The sequence below is a fragment of the Rhinolophus sinicus genome, linkage group LG13 (genome assembly GCF_036562045.2).
Source record: "Rhinolophus sinicus isolate RSC01 linkage group LG13, ASM3656204v1, whole genome shotgun sequence".
NCBI classification, from domain to species: Eukaryota; Metazoa; Chordata; class Mammalia; order Chiroptera; family Rhinolophidae; genus Rhinolophus; species Rhinolophus sinicus.
Window position 1 is genome coordinate 15,607,085 of NC_133762.1, and position 19,535 is coordinate 15,626,619.

General features: G+C 56.0%; 1 protein-coding gene, 1 long non-coding RNA gene and 1 other non-coding gene across 3 annotated transcripts in view; 1 reads left to right on the top strand and 2 right to left on the bottom strand.

Annotated features, from left to right (window-relative positions):
• Positions 1 to 139: 139 nt before the first annotated feature.
• Positions 140 to 12,447, bottom strand: LOC109457951 (uncharacterized). The gene is made up of 4 exons (XR_012491088.1): positions 11,552 to 12,447; positions 9,685 to 9,852; positions 9,509 to 9,579; positions 140 to 938 (listed from the first exon to the last, which is right to left on the bottom strand). It is a non-coding gene; the product is annotated as an uncharacterized LOC109457951 (long non-coding RNA).
• TRNAK-CUU (transfer RNA lysine (anticodon CUU)) lies at positions 2,125 to 2,197 on the bottom strand. The gene has a single exon. It is a non-coding gene; the product is annotated as a tRNA-Lys (tRNA).
• ADAMTS7 (ADAM metallopeptidase with thrombospondin type 1 motif 7) overlaps positions 6,545 to 19,535 on the top strand; it is a 28,352-nt gene continuing 15,361 nt past the window's right edge. The window contains exons 1-8 of the mRNA XM_019751242.2: positions 6,545 to 7,608; positions 12,444 to 12,799; positions 13,520 to 13,685; positions 14,709 to 14,905; positions 16,316 to 16,399; positions 16,666 to 16,790; positions 17,328 to 17,477; positions 18,668 to 18,811. Coding sequence (XP_019606801.2) covers positions 7,506 to 7,608; positions 12,444 to 12,799; positions 13,520 to 13,685; positions 14,709 to 14,905; positions 16,316 to 16,399; positions 16,666 to 16,790; positions 17,328 to 17,477; positions 18,668 to 18,811 — 1,325 coding nt within the window. The 5' untranslated portion in view covers positions 6,545 to 7,505. The remainder of the gene's footprint in view (positions 7,609 to 12,443; positions 12,800 to 13,519; positions 13,686 to 14,708; positions 14,906 to 16,315; positions 16,400 to 16,665; positions 16,791 to 17,327; positions 17,478 to 18,667; positions 18,812 to 19,535) is intronic.

The following is a 19,535-nucleotide window of genomic DNA, read 5'->3' on the forward strand; positions in this document are numbered from 1 at the left end:
TCCCACCTTAGTCCCTTACCCCCCCATTCCCCCAACATTGAAACAAAACCAGAGCTTTTCCCAAGGCTTTTGAAATTCAATGAAATGGAGATAACAGTTACTTAATGTAAGGTATAAGAACATTACAATCAAAATTGCCACCCAATAGAACACTGATTATATTGTAGTTGGTGATCACGTAGGGTGGTCACATGCCCAGCCTGCAGCTGAAGAGAAAATCCTTGAGCCACAAGGACAGCCAACAAGAAACAAGGAGAGGACAAAACCAAAATCGCAGGAGAGATGAGCGGCCCAGGGAAAGTTTCTCAAGTAGCACATGCACATTAATTAAAAGAGCTGTGTATAGTTAACTTTTCCGCATTAGCACATTAAAAAAAAAACCCTTAGGCGGAGATTTAAGATGAAACATGCGATGAAGTAGCGCATGTAGGTAATACTGCACAGGCGCAGGAAAGGACCCACCTCAACAAACTTTAGGGGGGAGGGAGAGAGAGGAAGGGGTGGCTCCCAACCCCAAGAGCCACATCCATTCTCTTTTAGAGTCCACTCCCTTGGTGCATCAAGCTTTCGCTTTAATAAACCTTTCTCTCTGCAAAACTATTTCACCCACTCTCTTGATTTCTATCCTGAGAGGGGCAAGGAACCCAGCACCGGTAACAAGATCTGTTTTCTGGGGCTATCATAACAGAGTTCCACAAACTGAGTGGCTTACACAACAAATGTATTGCCTCACAATTCTGAAGACTAGAAGTCCAAAGTCAAGGTGTTGGCAGGGTTGGTTCCATCTGACCACTGTGAGGCAGAAGCTGTTCCGTGCCTCTCCCCACTTCCCGTGGTTGCTAGCAATCTCCGGTTTCCTTGGCTTGTAGAAGCATCACCCCAATCACTGCCTTCATCTTCACATGGCTCTCTCCTGTGTGTCTGTCTCCAAATTTCCCCTTTATATAAAGACAACAGTCAAACTGGATTCAGAGCCCATTCTACGCCACTATGACCACATCTACCTAATTACATTTGCAACAACCTTATTTCCAAATAAGGTCACATTCTGAAGCCCTAGAGGTTAGGAATCCTACATATGAATTGTAAGAGGACACGATTCAACCCAGAATGCTGCTCTTCAACGTGAAATGGATATGTGATATCTTCACTGACTTCTCACCAGCTGGCGTCTCTGCCATGGGTTGCCTTCAGAAAGTTCCTACTTCACCTCCCATCACCTAGCAATGAAGTACTGCTCTGTAATAGGGGTATTTAGGGATCTTCATTTTTGATGCTGAAAATTTCCATGTCTTTCTTCCAAAGTCTAAAATTGTGTTTGAATTGATGATAATAACATACGGTAATTGTAGAGCATGCTTGACAATTACTGAGAATGATGGAAAATAAGACAAGGAAAGAATTTGCAGGTGTTAACATAAAAGCAAAGTTTTGCCCTAAGAAATTGAGTTCTTTTAGGAAAATATAATTACTTGTTTTGAGATATGTTTTAAGACAAAAATGGCCAAGGGAAAATTCTTCCGTTTGAATTACTAACTCAGGGAAAACAAAGGATAAAAAAGTCCTAAGGTTCTGTTCACAAGAGCCACCTGACAAGCTAACTAACACAATATTACAGTGGTTTAAACAGCCCATAAGAATCACTAGCCTTTACTTAAAGGCATTTACAAATGTGAAATTAATATGCACAGTGAATCCTGTGAAGTAGAGCTGACCTCCAAACTAACCTTCAATACCGCACAGGATTAAGTTAAAAACACATTTCAAACGTTTTGACAGAGATCACTTCAGCAATATTTACGAACGCCACGATTTCACTATTTTTCCTGTCTTCTTATTCCCTGACCTTTGGCACTCCACTGCCCTTCAATAGACCACTCGGTGACAAATATTTCTCTATACCAGATAGCCTTTAACTGTGTATTTATAAGATGAAATCGCCTTATAGTTGCATGGTTCCCTCTTTTAATCTGTTCAATTTTAGTAGTTTTTCTGTCCTGTGTTGTTTGAAAATAGACTGCAGATTGAAGTCCGTTATTACCATTGACGAGAACCGAAGCTGGTAAAAAATGGTTACCGCTGACGAGACCGAAGATGCGACTGGAAAAACAAAAGTGAACGACCCGCCCAACGTGGGGCTCGAACCCACGACCCTGGGATTAAGAGTCCCATGCTCTACCGACTGAGCTAGCCGGGCAGTCAGGAAACGCGCCGCTCCTAGCTCACTTCAAAGGGGTAAGATTATTTTAACCTGCACTGAAACTGACTTTTTGCATCACTTTTTTTTTTTTTTTCATAATTGCTTTGAGTCAAGTTTTTCACTGCTTCCAAATGCGCGTTCCATGCCTGGTTCTGTGCGCACAAACGTACTGTTCGGTGAAAGCACAAACGGCCCTCTAGCGGTCAGCGGGGCAGCGGCGGGCGCAGGAGGTCCCAGACCCCGCCGAGGCCGGACGCCAGCGGGAACAGCCCGTTCACCCAGAGATCCCTGGCGAAGCACACGCCTGTGGCGCGGACCTAGGCTGTCCCGACACCCGCGTGCCCGACGCACACGCAGGAATGTCCTGCGTCCATTCAGAGAAGACTGGAGACCAGAGCACGGCTGAAAAGGGGGCTTCTCGGCCCCGTGTGGCTTTGAGGTTCCTGGCGTTTTTCTAGGGCCGGACGGTGGTTCTACGCAGCCATGCCTTATTGTTCAGACAATAGAAGATGATTCGAAAGCTAAAGCTCTGAGATCAATTGAAAATACCATGTAGCACAAAGCAATGCAAAGACATTCCGTGCTCATGGATTGGAAGAATCAACGTAGTTAAATTCGCCGTTTATTACCCAAAGCAATATACAGATTTAACGCAATCCCCATCAAAATCCCAATGGCATTTTTTTAAGAAATAGAACAAAAAATCATCAGATTTTATGGAACCACAAAAAGACCCCGAATAGCCAAAGCAATCTTAAGAAAAAAGAACAATGCTGGAGGTATCACACTTCCTGACTTTAGCTTGTACTACTGGGCTACAATAATCAAAACAGCATGGTATTGGCATTAAAAGAGACACACAAGCCAATGGAATAGAAGTGAGAACACAGAAATAAAACCACATAAATATGGACAGATAATTTTTGACAAAGAAGAAAAAAAAACATACAATGGAGAAAAGAAAGCCTCTTCAATAAATGGTTCTGGGAGAATTGGAAACCTACGTGCAAAAGAATGAAACTGGACTGCTATTTGTCACCATGTACCAAAATTAATTCAAAATGGATCAAAGACCTAAGCATAAGACCTGAAACAATAAACTGCATAGAAGAAAACATCGGTACTAAACTTATGGACCTTGGGTTCAAAGAGCATTTTATGAATTTGACTCCAAAGGCAAGGGAAGTAAAAGCTAAAATAAACGAATGGGACTATATCAAACTTAAAAGCTTCTGCACAGCAAAAGAAACCATGGACAAAATAAAGAGGCAACCAACTGAATGGGAGAAGTTTTTTGCAAACAGTGCCTCTGATAAGGGGCTAATATCCAAAATTTACAAGGAACTCATGAAACTGAACAACAAAAAAACAAACAACCCAATTGAAAAATGGGCAGAGGACCTGAAGAGACATTTCTCCAAAGGGGACATACAAATGGCAAATAGACATATGAAAAAAATGCTCAACATCACTAATCATCAGAGAAATGCAAATAAAAACCACAATGAGATATCACCTCACCCCAGTCAGAATGGCTATCATCAACAAGACAAATAGTAACAAGTGTTGGAGAGGCTGTGGAGAAAAAGGAACCCTCGTACACTGTTGGTGGGAATGCAGACTGGTGCAGCCGTTATGGAAGGCAGTGTGGAGGTTCCTCAAAAATTACGAATAGAATTGCCATATGACCCAGCAATCCCTCTCCTGGGAATCTACCCAAAAAATCTGAAAACATTTATCCATAAAGACATATGTGCTCCAGTGTTCATTGCAGCTTTATTTATAGTGGCCAAGACATGGAAACAACCAAAATGCCCTTCCATAGATGAACGGGTAAAGTGTGGTATATGTACACAATAGAATACTATTCGGCGGTAAGAGATGAAATAGTACCATTTGTGACAACATGGAAGGATCTTGAGATAATGCTAAGTGAAATAAGTCAGACAGAAAAAGCAGAGAACCATATGATTTCACTGATATGTGGTATATAAACCAAAAACAACAAAAGAACAAGACAAACAAGTGAGAAACAAAAACTCATAGACACAGACAATAGTTTAGGGGTTACCAGAGGGTAAGGGGGGGAGCTTTTGAAGAGGGTAAATGGGTCTAATACATGGTGGTGGAAAGAGAACTGACTCTGGGTGGTGAACACACATGTAAGATATAGATGATGTATTACAGAATTGTACACCTGAAATCTATGTAACTTTACTAACAATTGTAAAGTTTATGAACTTCAATTAAAAAAAAAGGAGAGAAAATACGGCATAGCGTTTGCTCACACACAACACTGAAAGGGGAAGACATTTGTCCTATAGACTGATAGCACCTCGGTGTGGGAAGGGACGTTATTTCAAGCCTGTCCCCACGAAAACGAAAAAGTAGAGATTTATTAATAGGAACTATAATTTTCTAATTATAGTTTTTCTAATTATAGCTTTTCCAACAGGAACTATAGTTCCCAGTTTTCTCTACTTTATAGGAAAAACAAAAACAAAAACATGTAGGATTAGAAAAAGCATAATTTGCCATACCCTTACAAGTGAGGACTTTCAACTGGTTAAACCACTCCACTAATAGTTGGTGAGTATCAGGTGGAACTGAATTCTAGTCTCAGTCCCCTGGCCACTGACTTGCTGTGTGATTTTGGGCAAGTGACTTGCCCTCTCTGGTCTCCGTGTTCTCCCCTGTAAAAGGGTCTGAAACGTCCCTGCAGTTCTCACACTGAGAGTTCTCTGTGTGTGTCCTGTCTTCATTCATTCATGAGTGACTTGTGGGACACTTCAGCCCAGGACCTCTTCTCCCCTCAGCAGTCAGAAGGGGAGTCAGACCACAGCATAGCCCTGATTAAAACCCTCCATGCCACCCTATCCCATTTAGAATAAAGTCCTCTCTCCTTACCTGACCATGAGGCCTTGCCTCACCTGACGCCTGCTCCCCTCTCTGACCTCATCTAGTAGCCCACTAACCCCCACCCCACTCTGGCCGGGCTCCACCCGCACGGGCCTCTGCTGTCCCTCTGGGACACCAAGCTTTGTCCTCCCTCGAGGACGTAGCACTTGCCAGGCTCTCTGCTGGAGTGCTTTCCCCCAGCATGCCCCGAGAGGGACTCTCACCCAGGGTCTCAGGTGGAATGTCACTTCCTCAGAGAAGTCCTCCCGACCGTCCTGTCTATGTCACCAAGCCCTTCTACTCCTGTCTCCCTCGCATCACCCTAGGTTTTCAAAACAGAACAGAACTTGGATGTGCAATGTGATCTCCACATACACATGCCCACGTATCATGAGTGCAGAGCTTAGTGAACACACCCAAGTAACCGGCACCCACATCAAGACGCCGCATCCGCAGAAGCCCCTCAGGCCCCATGAGCCCCCCCCCCACCCCCAGGGGAACCACTATCCTCACTTCCAACAGCACTCCTTAGTTTGGCCTGTTTTTGTGGGAACGCACAGTGTGCACGTTAGTGGGTTCGTGGCTGGCTGCCTGTGTCCGTGTGCGGTGGGAAGTAGAGGGACCACCTGTCCATGGAGGGGTATTGTCAGTACTTTTCACAGGAGGGAGACCAGGATGCTTTTAGACTGAGGGTCAGGAGCCAGGAGAGACCAAGGCAAGAAAGAGGGGGGCACCTACAGCAGAGTCCTTGGGGAGGTGGTGGGGGGGTGGGCAGAGCCCTGGTGAAAGCATCAATCTCTGATTGCTGGCGGGTGGGTGCTGCTTCATTGTATCCAGAGGGAGGGAAATTCGTGGCTGCCACTTCCAGATGCCTGGTGAACAGGTGGAGGTGTGTGTGGCAGGATGTGGGGGTCTGAATTGTCCATCACTGGGCTGGAAGGCCAGCTGCTGCTAGGAGCAGGGAGAAATGGAAGGTGGCTCCGGAGGGGCCAGGGAGGGGAGCAGGTGAAGCCTGGAGGGGCTGGGAGGTGGTGAGAGGAGGAAGCTGACAAGGAACTGGAGGAAGAAAAACACATGGTGTGATTGTGAGGGTTTGCAGAGTGCTGCAGGAAAGACAGCAGGGTCGGGTCTGAGAGCGGGGCATCTGATTTTCAGATTTCAGAGGTGGGGCGACTGGGGACACCACTGCCTAGGCTGGGCCCGAGAGTTGGTGGCTGAGGTGGACTGAAAGGCCACTGGAGAGGCGGAGGCCAAGGAACTGAGTGGCCGTGTACTCCATGGGTCCCCAGGAGGGCAGCAGGGCTCTGGGTGGGGCTTCCAGGAACCAGGGCAAATGCATGGGAGCTTGGACAACGAGAATGTCTGTGGGCGTCAGAGGGCAGGGGCTGCCGAGGCCTGCCAAGCGTCAGTGCGGTCCGGCAGTCCTGAGGAGCAACAGAGGGGTCCCCCAGGCAGGGCCAGGTTTTGTGAAGGCAGGAGGTGGAGGGTGAGTGTTCCTTGGAGGCGCTCCTGAGAGCATGGGGGAAGGGAGCAGGAAGCCAGAGGCAGGGCTGGGCCGGGGAAGGACAGGACAGATGGCCAGGGTTTGAGGCTGAGGCTGGCCTGGGATGTGAGGAAGGTGATGGCCAGCCTCCAGGCTCCCAGGGGGCCCTGCTGAGAGTCTGTGGGCGCCAGCCTCGCTCCACGCAGACAGACGCTTGCGGACGAAGAACTGCGGACCCGCCTTGTGTGGGAAATGGCTGCCCACTGGGGCAGGGCCAGGCCTCTCTCCCACCTTGGGACCCTGGAGTCCCTACTGCCCGGCTGTGAAATCCCGGACCCTCGGGAGGCCTCCGCGTCCCTTTCCTAGAAGGGGCAGGCCTGCCGGGCCAGGGCGCACACCGAGGGGCGTCTCCTGGAGCATAGTTCGGGGTCGAGGCAGGAATTCCAGAAATTCCAGATTCTTTGGGGGTGTTTCGGAGGTCCCAGGCCGGGAAAGCCCGCTCGGCTCCACCGCCAGAGGGCGCCCTTTGGCCCAGCGTGGGGTCGGGTATCAGTCCTGGTGCTGCCCGCGCGCTGCCCAGGGAGCTGTGGTGAGGCCGGGAGGGAGAGGCCGGAGGGCCCGGAGAGGCCGGCGGGAGGGGCGCGGCCGGCCGGGGCGGGAGCAGGAGCCTGGGGCGGGGCGGGGGCCGGCGGACGCGCCCCTCCTCTCCCTCCCACCTCCCTCCTTTCTTTCTTTCGCCCCTTCTCGCTCCCCGGTCTTTTCTTCGCCTCCGCGGCGGCTGGGGGGCGGGCCCTGCAGCCTTTGTTGCGCGCGGGCCGAGTCCAGCCGGGACCGGGAACAGCACGCGCGCGGCCGGGCATGTCCTGAGCCAGATCCAGGACCCGGCAGGAGTGGACGCGCGGACGAGCGCGCGGAGTGGCCGGCATGCCCGGCCCGGGCCCCCGCGACTCCTGTAGCCCCGCGCCGCTGCGCCCCCTGCTTCTGCTGCTCTGCGCGCTGGCGCCCGGCGCCCCCGGATTCGCACCAGGTGGGTGGCCGCCCCGATCCCTAGCCTCGGCTCGGCCCCTCTCTCTGCGGACCCGGTGCCCGCCGCTCCCCGGGTGTAAGGACCGGAGTGGGGTCTGGGACCCCCCAGAACCCCACTCCGCCATAGGTTCTGCCTGTGGCCGGGAGGAAGTCCCTCTGCTCTTTGAGCTCCAGTGTCCCCACCTCGGGCGCAGCAGCGCGCGTCCCTCCCGGGGTCTCTCGTCCGAGAGGCGGGACGGAGCGCGGTCTATATGCAAAAGGGTCGGTTCTCACCCTCCTCCGTGCGCCTGGTCTGGAAAGCTGGCCGCAGGGCGCTGCCGGCGAGGACCCGGGTCGCAGTTCCGCTCGACCCCCCAACCGCGCCGCCAGCCGCCAGCCCACCGCCTCGGAACTGCCGGCGGGCCCTGGGCGCGGGGTCCGGTCTCGCGCGGCCCTGCACTTCCTGCCTCCCCCTCCCCCGAGTGCGAAGGCGCGGGAGCGGAGCGAGAAGCCGGAGTGTCTTCCCCGCCCCGCCCGGCCGGCCTCCGACGAGCCTCTGGCGGCGGAGCTCCTGGCTCGTCTCGAGCAGCGGGCATGGAGATTTAGGAGCCGGGGGTGTAGGGGACCCCCGGTTCTGCGCTCAGGGAGCTCCTGGTCTGAGGGAGGCCGGAGGGACAGCGGGGACAGGCGTGCAGGCGAAGCAGTCGGGGAGGCTCCGTTGGGGAGAAGGGCCAGAGCTTGCGGGGACCGGAGGACGATGAACTTTGGGTGTGCAGGGGGTGGGGGCTGGATTAGGCCGGCGTGCTGGGAATGGGGGAGACCTGCTCCCCACTAGAGACATTGTGGTTGTAAGACTAGAAACGTGTCTGGGTCAGAATGCAGGGGACACTGAAGCCAGATGTCAGAGGTTTGCGGGGAGCTGGTGAGGGGAGTAGCTGATGAGCGGTGTTGCAGGGAGTTTTGTGAGCAGCGGTGTGTAGGACGCCGAGAAGGAGCGTGCATTTAATGAGCATTTAGTACGCGCCGGCCGCCCTAGTTTTCATCAGCCCCACAACAACCAGGCGAGGCAGTATTCAAGGAGTCCCTCCGGGGCGGCTCACAGCCAGGTGATGGGGGTGCGCGAGCAGGAAGTGCTTTCCCAGGGGGCTGCCTAGGAGCCTGCACTTGGGTCCAGGTCTCCTGGCAGCTGTGGAAGGAATGGCGGCATCCCCAGTGCTCAGGGCCCTCCCCACTTCCATTGTAAGCCAGACCCATGAGCTTGGCCACCCTCCTGCCCCACAGGGCTCGAGTTTGCCCATTTGTCAAACGGAGATCAAGGCATCTGCCCTGGAAGGTGCATGTGAGGATAAGGGACATGCTGAATGTCAGTTGCTCAGCCCCCTGGGCAGTGACCTCCACTTGGTGGCCGTTATTTTTATGAATCTGACAGGCAGATCCAGTAAGATGAAGGAGTTCTTGGTGAGTCCTGTCACTGGAATCTGCCATTTGGGGGTGGAGGCAGGGTAGGCACCTCCCTGGGTAGGCACCTCCCATCTCATCTGGGCCGCAGTGTCTGTAGTGGGTGTCCCCATAGATATGTAACCCCATAGATACTGCGCCCTAACTCAAGGCCCTGAGCTCTCTGTCATTTCCTTTTGCGCTGCCTGGGAGACCGGCCCGGGGGCTCTGCCCACTGAATGGGACCTGCTTTGGGACCAAAGAGCACAACTTGGACTCACTTTTAGGAAAACGTGACAAACCAAGGGACTTGCGGTTGCTGAGACTGCGGCCCAGCAATGTCCCCACTAAAATGCTGAATTGCACATGTGAACTCTGTGTGAGTGCACATACGTGCATATCAGGCACGTGCAGACAGACCCGAGGAAGAGGGCGTGTGTCACACACACACACACACACACACACACACTCACACACTCACTCACCTGGTTGTTGTTTTCTCTTTGGCATGAGCTGGGGGTTGAGTCGTTTGAAGGGCTGGATCATAACGCGGGTTCTTGAAAGGGAGGTGAGGGTACACCATGCTAGCATTTCTCTGGTAGAAGCTACAAAGTGGGTGTTCTGTTACTCCAAGGTGATACCCAGAGTATTTAACACTCACCAAGCAGCACAGATAGGGCCATGACCCCTGCTGCCTCCCCGCCCACTGCAGGATCGGCGCTGCCCCACCCAGATCCACCGGGCTCCATTCTAGACTGGAACCTGCAATACTCGCTGCTGGCACTGGGTGGTGCTGGTTTCAGCCACCAAGGTCCCCACCAGGGGTCAGCTGTAGGAGACACCAAAAGAGTGGTTTACCTTCTAATTCACTCTGCCCCCCTTTAAAAATACTTTAAAACGATATACACGTTGATTGTTTTAAAAAATTAATGCAGACAAAACAACATAAAAATGACTGCAATAAAAGTGGTAACATCCTGTTAGTCTTAATTTTCCCCTTTTTGATTTAAAAAACATTTCATTAAGCCATCAGGCAAAGAGATAAAACAGGGTTTTAAGAAAATAGCTAAGTATATTGTAGAACTTCTCTTGCTAATTTTCAGTTATACTTACCTCACTCTTGCTATGTGCCATCTCCTAAGCACTTACGTAGTAAATCATTTAATTCTCACGCAACCTAAAAGAGTAGGTACGACTATCATACCCATTTTACAGATGGGGAAACTGAGGCTCTAAGTGGTGGAGGCATCTAACCACCGTTGGATAGTTGTGGGTGGCAGAGCTGACATTCGTTACCCAGGCAGGCTGGCTTTTACCGGCAGCACATCTCTACTGGCCTCTGCCACGTTCTTGAGGTTATCAGGCTGCTTCTTTACAACTCACCTTGAATTTTTGTCTTGTAGTGTTGGCCCAAGGTCTAGAGCAGGGGTCCTCAACAGGACTGCATGTCCCAGGGACATGGACATGGGTCTCTCCCCAAGGACACTTTTTTGAGCTCGGGGGTGCATTTCTCCTCAGCGGTTCAGATTCCCCAGTCACATATGGACCTCCCTGAAGCCCTCACACGAGTCTGGGGACCCTCACTGCTGTTGCCTGGAGTGTGCCACGTCGCTCTGGCTCCTCCAGCACACGGTGCGCCCGTCCACATCAGCCTGGCCTTGGCAGCCCTGGCTGTGACTGCCCACACCCTCCGGGCCTTACACTATTAAGGGGCCCAGTAGGGACCCGAACCCTGTCTTCCTACGTTCAAAGCCCATCCATACCTTGACAATGCACTGTCAGTTCATTGTCTCTCATTTCACAAAACACATGCGTGGGCCAGGCTTACCTTTCTGCTGTTTGTCCCCACTCCTGGCTTTTTCCTACTTCCCTGGGGGTCTACCACCAAGATGTCTCCCTCATCTTCATGGTTAAACATGGACTTTATGACGAGGGACATCTCACATGTGGCCCCTTTGATGGAGCTCTTCTTCATCCTAGTTTATCTGTGGGGGTCCCCTCCCCTGACATGGGGCTCGGCCCAAGGATCATGAGGGTCCTGAACCCATTTCTCTATTGTGAGGGAAGGATGGTGTCTTATGCACCTCGTGAGGAGCCCTGGACTTTGGGGCACCTCACCGTCCCTCACAGGCAGGGGATGGAAATGAACAAACAAGGCTGGTGGGAGGCATTTTTCTGGAACCATGGGGCCTCTTGTTTTCCCATTTCTGTGGTTCTTCACTGACTGAAATATAAGCGTGAAGCCAGAAGGCAGCCTATAGTGATCGGCAGCACTGGGAACAGGGCAGGAGTGGAGACAGGCGGGCGGGGCCCAGGCCCTGGGAAGGACCACTTCTGACGACTGGGAATCCAGGCCTGACGTGGGTGGATAAGACTTTTCAAGGAAAGCTGAAAATTGAGATTTCTGTACAAGACCATGTAATTTTTAAATATTGATGACTGATTAAATGGTTTTCAACATTTGTGCTAGACAAAATAAATACCCCCCCCCCGAAAAAAATCAATCAACTAACAAACAAAAAACAAACCTGCTGGCTGTAGTTGTGGGGTTGCAATCCCAAATGCCCTTAGGGTGTCAGAGCAAGAAGTCTCCTTCCATTATCCAGCCCCGTCCCTTCCAGATGGCACTCCTGAAGTGGCTGCATCAGAATCCCCAGGACATTTAGAAAAATACGGAAAACACCGCCTGTGCGGGGTCAGCTCTCTGGACTGGTCCTGGGCACCAGCAGCTTTTCACCGCTCTCCAGGTGCTGTCGGAAGTTCAGCCAGGTTCACTGCCAGTGGGGAATTTCCCAACTTCCCGGAGGCTCTGGGTCAAAACGCAGCTTCCGAGTCCGTTTCCTGGAGATGCTGATTCAGTGCTTCTGGGACCCAGCCTGGCAATTTGTTTGTTACAAATTCTTATCTGAGAAGTCTGGAAAATGCTTGCACTGGTGCCATCCAGGAAGATTTGCCCAGAGCCACACAGAAAGTCTCCCCAGCTTGCCCTGCCTCCTGACTCTCCCACCATTCTCTTGGAGGAACGTCCTGAGGGGTCATCGTGGACAATGGGGGGTGCCCTCAGCGGGGGGCACCGCACTGGTGTGTGCAGGGCACTCCGCATGCAGAGCTGGGTTTCTGCAGCCTGGCCGTGTGGAGCTTCAGGCTGAGCTCAGAGTGAGGTGGGAGCGCTGCGGGGTTCGGGGCAGAGGAGGCTCATGATCTGATGGCTTTCAGGGCGGGGCCCCCGAGGAGGGCAGTAGTGGCAGCTGGGAGACCTGTTAGGGATGTTACTGCCATAACCGAGGTGGAGAAACCGAGGCACGGAGAGGTGAAACAGCAGAGCTAGTGGGAGGCGCAGTGAAGATGTGAGTGCCCGCACTCTGACCTTGGCCGCTCCACACTCTGATTCCCGGCCACTGCACGGTTTTCTCCCTGCAGGGCCAGCGGCCGAGGGCCGGACAGCGCTGGACATCGTGCACCCGGTGCGCGTGGACGCGGGGGGCGCCTTCCTGTCCTACGAGCTGTGGCCGCGCGCACTGCGCAAGAGGGCCGTGACCGCGCGCCGGGCCGCGCGCGCCTTCTACGAGCTGCAGTTCCGCGGGCGCGCACTGCGCTTCCACCTGGCAGCCAACGCGCACCTGCTGGCGCCGGGCTTCGTGAGCGAGACGCGCCGGCGAGGCGGCCTGGGGCGCGCGCACATCCGCACGCACGCGCCCGCCTGCCACCTGCTGGGCGAGGTGCAGGACCCTGAGCTGGAGGGTGGCATGGCTGCCATCAGCGCCTGCGACGGCCTGGTGAGTGCCCAGCCTTGCGCGGACCTGTCTGGTGGCTGCCGCCGATTTGCATCTAATCCGGGAGCCTCAGCACTCATGGCTGTAAAATGCAAGTGACAATGCAGGTCTCCTTGTCCTGTAGGGCGGGCTTCCCAAACTTTAGTGTGAGCCTGAATCATTCGCAGGCCATGGCAAAAACAGTGTCCCAGAGCGTAGGTCCCAGAGGGTAGGTCCCGGTGGGGACCCAAACTTGCATTCTGACAGTTCATGGTGGAGCTCCGGGACCAGACACCCACTTTGAGAACCAGTGTTTGTGGTGTGTGCAGACTAAGGAGCTCAGAAAGCAGCTGATCCCCTCTTCCTTTGGGGTGTCAGTTTCCCTTCTCTGGCAGAGCCTGGGGTCAGGCAACAGGACGTCTTGGTGGCCGTGGGCATCTCCACAGGAGATGTGGAAGGGCCTGGAGGCCAGGGCACAGGCTGCCCAGCTCAGCGTGGCTGTCTGGGACTACGTGGAAGACACCATTTCCGATTTGGATGTAGACCCATTACTTGCTCCTGACGGGGTGCAGCAGTGTCAGCCCTGAGGCCTGGCTGTGTGAAGTGGCAGGAAGGGCGTCCCAGGCAGAGGGCACAGCCTACACAAAGGCTCTGTGCATCCAGACTCAGCCCGGGGGGTGGGAGCAGTGTGGGCTCCGCTGGGCAGGACGGGAAGAGCCGTGGTGACCTGGACCTTCTTCCCAGAAAGGTGTGTTCCAGCTCTCTGACGAGGACTACTTCATCGAGCCGCTGGAAGGTGTCCCGGCCCGGCCCGACCGCGCCCAGCCCCATGTGGTGTACAAGCGCCAAGCCCCCAGGAGGTGGGCTGAGCAGGGCCACTCCAGGGCTCCCGGCACCTGTGGGGTGCAAGGTACGCCCCTCTGCTGCCGGCTGTGAGACGGGGGGTGGGCCCAGGGCATGGAGGGCCTGTCTAGAAGCCTCCCTTAACATCCCCGTGCCCAGCTCCCCGTGGACCAAAGGGACACAGACAGACTGACAGACACATCATGCCCTGTGCCCTCCAAGTGCCGCGGGCCTGCGGCTCTGCCTGTGCTTGCTCACCCCTCACTGGCCTCCCCACCTCCGGGCTTGGTCCCTCCCTGCCAACTCGCCACTCACCGCCTTGTACCCCCAGCTCTGTCAGCCATTGTTCCTCAAGTGTCCCGGCAAGGCCAGGCCATGCCCCCCGCCACCCCCAGCAGGGCCGCTAGCCAGGAGCCTCTCCCCCGCCCCCCAGTCCCACCCCGGAATGACTCACCTCTAGTGTTAGGGACCTAGAGCGTGGCAGCAGCACCTCTTCTGCAGAGTGGCCACAGTGCCGGCCGGTCCAGGGAAGGAGCTGTCTGCTGAAGGCTCCTGGGGTTTGGGGCCGCTCACCGGCACTCCAGCCTCATAAGCTGCCACCGCGCAGGACTCTGCTAGAACAGGCCTCGGTTTCTGCAGCTGCACAGATGTGCTTCCGCTCTGGTTGTCAGCCTCCAGGGGGTCGGCTGGGCTGGGCCAGCCTCCCAAGCTGGGGCTCAGGCCCGGGGACCACATGTGCTGGGATGCACTGACCCCAGTGGGGGAGCCACGCAGGGAGACGGGGCCAGGAGCTCCCGTCAAATGTGGGTGCAGTGCTTTACTGTGTTCATATTCCCATTCCATTGCCGCCCCCAGGTCACCCTCTGAGGCTGATCAGCTTATTCCTATATATAGTCGGGGATCCCCAGGGTCACAGAAGGGAAGTGACAAAGTCAGGGTCAGGGGCAGAGCCACGGTGGGCGTCCAGGCCTCTTGCTTCTGATCCCAGCGCTATTCCCACTGCCCCAGAGCTGGCTCGCGGAGGCGAGGCCCTGGAGACGTGCCCTGGGCCGTGTGCGGGTGGCTCACCCCACCCGTCTGGGGCCCACAGCGTCCCTGGAGCAGGACTCCCGGCGGGAGCGCTGGGAGCAGCGGCAGCAGTGGCGGCAGCAGCGTCCAAGGCGTCTACACCAGCGCTCAGTCAGCAAAGAGAAGTGGGTTGAGACCCTGGTGGTGGCCGATGCGAAGATGGTGGAGTACCACGGGCAGCCGCATGTTGAGAGCTACGTGCTCACCATCATGAACATGGTGGGGCTGCTGTGGGCGGGGCCGGTGCGGGGAGGACCGGAGGTGGCTCTGGCCAGGGCAGAAGTGGGAGCGGGGCAGAGGGCTGGCAGGCCCCCCCCCGGGCCCCCAGCAGGAGGAACAGTCTCCAAGCTCTTAAGTCCAGGAGGGTGTGGGGGGCCCTTCAGGAAATACTTAACAAGTATTCGAGATCCATTCATTCCATCAACGAAAATTTCTTGAGTTCCCATCACGTCCAGTAGCGGACAGACCCCTGGGCTGCAGGAGAGCCCACGCAAACAGGCCCGGTCCCCATGGAGTTATGGTCTGGCAGTGGGAGTTGGGGGAGACATTAATGAAACCATCACCTCGATGAATGTGAAGGTGCAATGGATGGGGTGCTAGGAAGGAGGCGTCATGGTGCTTGGGAGTTTTAGGGGGAATAAAGCCCCCCCCCAAAAAAAAAAAACAGGATGGGAGGTTGGGACCTAGAAAGGGGAGGAAATAAATTAGGAAAGAGGAGAGAGAAGTGTTCCAGGCTGAGGGCACAGCATGTGCGAAGGCGTCTGTGGTAGGAAAAATCATGGGACTCTGAGAGAAGGCGGGAGTGGTGGCAGCCAGGGAGTGACGGCGGGGGCAGGCCAGAGAGGCGGGCAGGGCTGGACCCCACAGGCCTGGGCCAGGCCAGGACCTCCGTCCTTACCTGTGGACAGCCACGACTGCTTGAGCAAAGACTCGCTGTGATCGGGTTTGCATTTCAAGGAGAGAAGCAGGTGGGCCGGAGGGCCATGGAGAAGTGGGGACACCTATTAGGAGGCCAACAGCCAGCCAGCCAGATGGTGGCAGCTGAGATGGAGAAAAGAGACAGGTTTAGGCCAAATGCAGGAGGACAGAGGTGGAGCAGGGGCTCCAGGCTCCCGGCTGTGTGTGGAGATGGACGCAGTCACGCGCGTCCCTGTCCTCACTGGTCCCGACTGATGGGTCCCCATTACCAGGGGCTTTTTTGCCCTCTTAACTCCTAATAGTGAATGCTTTGTCCATTCCTATTTGAATATTGTTTTTCTTGATGGAATTGCTAGAAGCCAACTCACAACTGGCCTGTCCCGCCATCTCTGCCCCCCAGAACCTGACACTTGCCCCATGTGTGGGCTGGCCTTGTGCTGAGAGAGCTTTACAAGAGCAGATGGCTTCCCCGCCTGGTTCTGTGTACTGCACGGTCTTCTCTCCTGGGGCTGAGTGGGGAGCCCCTCGTGTAGGTGGGGGAGGGGTGTGGGCACCTTCACAGGTGGGCGCACACGCGTGCACTGCCGTGTGTGCAGCCTGAGTGCGTTGGGAGCTCCCCTGCGTGGGAAGGCAGGTGCGGGTTGGGGTTGGGGTTGGGCGGCGGCTGCCCGTGTCCCAGGCCCAGGCTGACAGCCGGCGCCCCTCCCGCAGGTGGCCGGCCTTTTCCATGACCCCAGCATCGGGAACCCCATCCACATAACCATTGTGCGCCTGATCCTGCTGGAAGACGAGGAGGTGAGCGGTCACGTGCCCACGCTGCCCCCGGGGTGGGGACGGTGTCGGCTGCCAGAGCACGTGCCCTGTTACCTGAGCTGCCCTGTGTGGAAGGCACAGCGAGGGCCTCCGTAGCCCAGGCGGTTCCACCTGTCACCCACAGTCCCTGCTGCCTGCCTCGCTGGTCCTCCCAGGAGGCGCCTGAGGGAGGAAGGGGTGGTCAGGTCAGGAGGGGGGCGTCTCCTGCCTGAGCTCGGGCAGGCCTGACGGCTGCGCTCGCGCCCCAGGAGGACCTCAAGATCACACACCACGCGGACAACACCCTGAGGAGCTTCTGCAAGTGGCAGAAAAGTATCAACATGAAGGGGGACAGCCACCCACTGCACCACGACACAGCCATCCTGCTGACCAGGTGCCACCGGCGGGGAGGCCCTGCGCCCCTGACGGGTCCCTCGGCGCCCAGAGGTCTCTGTACTATGAAATGACAGGGTTCTCGGGGTTGTCAGAAATCCTGCAGACACGCTGTACCCTCATCCAGTTCCCCAGGGTGACACCGTAGTGCGACGTCACACCCTGGGATGGGCACCGACGCGTGCACAGGCCGCGCTCAGACATCACAGCTCCCCACGCACGTGTGCGCCCAGTTCTGTGCAGCTTTGGGGCACAGCACAGCTGCCAGTCTGTTCTGAGGCCGTTCAGACTCCACGTGGAGTCCTTTTCTGTCTGCTGGGCCCCGCAGACCCATGCAGGGTCCGCCCCCAGGCTCACAGTGTCTGGTGGGGCCTGTGTGACCGAGGGCACCTGCTTCCCAGAGGGCCGCTGTGCTGGCCTGACGTCTCGGGGTGATGGGCGGGCATCCTTCTCGCTCCTTCCCTCCGCCCCGCCCTCAGGGTCCCTGGCTCCCTTCACCCAGGTGGGCCTGACACTGGCCACTTCTCTCCGTGTGTAGGAAGGACCTGTGTTCGTCCATGAACCAGCCCTGCGAGACCCTGGGCCTGTCCCACGTGGCGGGCATGTGCCAGCCACACCGCAGCTGCAGTATCAACGAGGACACGGGCCTGCCCCTGGCCTTCACTGTGGCCCACGAGCTCGGGCACAGGTACCCGCCTGCCCCACTGCCCCCTCCCAACCCAGAGGCAACAGGCAGCCAGGTCAATGGGCCTCAAAATGCCAGGGAAGGGAGCCCTGGCCATTCTCTGTCCCTTCACGTCCCCACCCACAACCAGGTGACCCACCGGGTGCCTGGGGCTGGGGCTGGCCCAGAGCGCGTCCTGTTTCTAGTGGGTTGGGAAGGGCCAAATGTCACCACAGTACTTTAGCCGTCCCTCCCCCTTGCTCTCAGTGCTTGCATTTGTCACTCGGTTCCCACCATACCCTTGTTCCTAAGTGCTCTGTGGCCCTAGGCAAGAGCCCTGCCCTCTCTGGGCCTGTGTGCTCCCTGTGGATGGAGGGGTTGGAGTCAATGATGGCCAGGCTACTCCATCTATGTGTCTGCACCAGGCTCATGTCTAAACGTGGCCCGTGCCCTCAGCCCCGAGCCGGGCAGCTAAGATGGCGAATGTGGCAGCAACTTACACAGTCCGGAGGCCGTGGGGCAGGCTCCAGAGTCCTGTTGGTCAAGCTGTGCGGGCTGTCTGTCGTTCAGACGCCCTGTATCCCTGGTGACAGCCACATACGCAGGGCCTTGGAAAGCTGCCTGTGGTCGGGGAAGGAACACTGTTCCCAAGTCTGCCCTTTCCCGCTGTGTCACCTCGGCCAGTGCCTTAGCCTCTCAGCCTCCGCAGGAGTAGTGATGCCTCACTGGGCAGCTCTGGGGACTGAGTGAGGTGGCATTTCTCGCATGCATAGCATGGTGCCCCGCACATAGTGGGTGCTCGGGAAATCCAGCTTTTCTTGTGTCCTTCCCAAGGTCACAAGATGTGGCAACCCAGGCTCCCTTAACTCGAGTGCACAGCCTGGGACAGGAGCCTGGGACAGAGACCTGGGTGGGAGGGACCTCTGCCGAACTCTCCTTGGTGCCAGTGAGGCCCCCACTGTGCCACCTGAGGCGGCCTGCCCGGGTCCCTGGCGCCCATTCAGGCTCAGGCTGGGGCACCTGCAGGGAGCTCTGTGGGATACCAGCCACCACACCCCCATCCTGGAGTACGGAAACAGGCTCAGAGAGGGGCAGTGACTTTCCCAAGGCCACACAGCTGGGAGCGGGAAGGGGCCCCTTGCAGGCCGCAGGGGGGAAGGGCGGGCTGGCTTCCCGCCGGCTCACCGGCCCCCGGGGCCTGTGCTCTCACGCAGCTTTGGCATTCAGCATGACGGAAGCGGCAACGACTGCGAGCCTGTTGGGAAACGGCCCTTCATCATGTCTCCACAGCTCCTGTACGACGCGGCGCCGCTCACCTGGTCCCACTGCAGCCGCGAGTACATCACCAGGTTCCTGGAGTAAGCCTTCCCCTGGGGGCAGGGTCTGAGGGGCGCAGTCAGGGCACTAGGGTGCCAGGGAGAGGGGGCTGCGGGGCAACAGACGCCGACGGGGTCCGGCTCCCCAGTGCCGTCCTTTGTACTTTTAACTTCCTTCTCCACCAAATTCTGCTTTTCATTGTCTTTCTTCATGGAACCAGGACCTTCTCTCGTCTTTCTGACGTTATTACTTACGCGGAAATTTACTCTTCTGCTCCCTGCAATGTCTTTCCTTCCTTTGAGTTATTTTTAAAGACTATTTCTTTGGTGCTTAAGGTTTCCTTTAAATGGTTAGGCTGTATTTCCGACCTGGCGGGAGGTGCTGGGATGGGGGGGGGAGGTCTGGGGACTGGGAGGACCTTCCCGAGCCACTGCCGAGGGGACTGGTCAGGACGAGGCTGCTTCTTCAGGAGCTCTTCAAATGTCAGTGTCCAGGGTCCTTTTTCTGAGTGACTCAGTTCCCTGGAGAGGAATTCTCTAGTTCTTTCCTGGGAGAGGGTGAGGCTGGCAACAGCATTCTGGCTTCCAAATGGGGAAGAGGCTTGGTGGGTGTCTCAGCGTCCTCGTGGACACTTTCGCTGATCCCCTTTTCTCTGTAAGTCCTTCCGCCTTGGGCTTTCAACTGTGTGTAACGTTCCTGGGCCAGATCTCCTAGCTCCCCCTCGGCCAGGCAGGGTGGGGAAGAGATCTGGGGTCTGACGGGTTC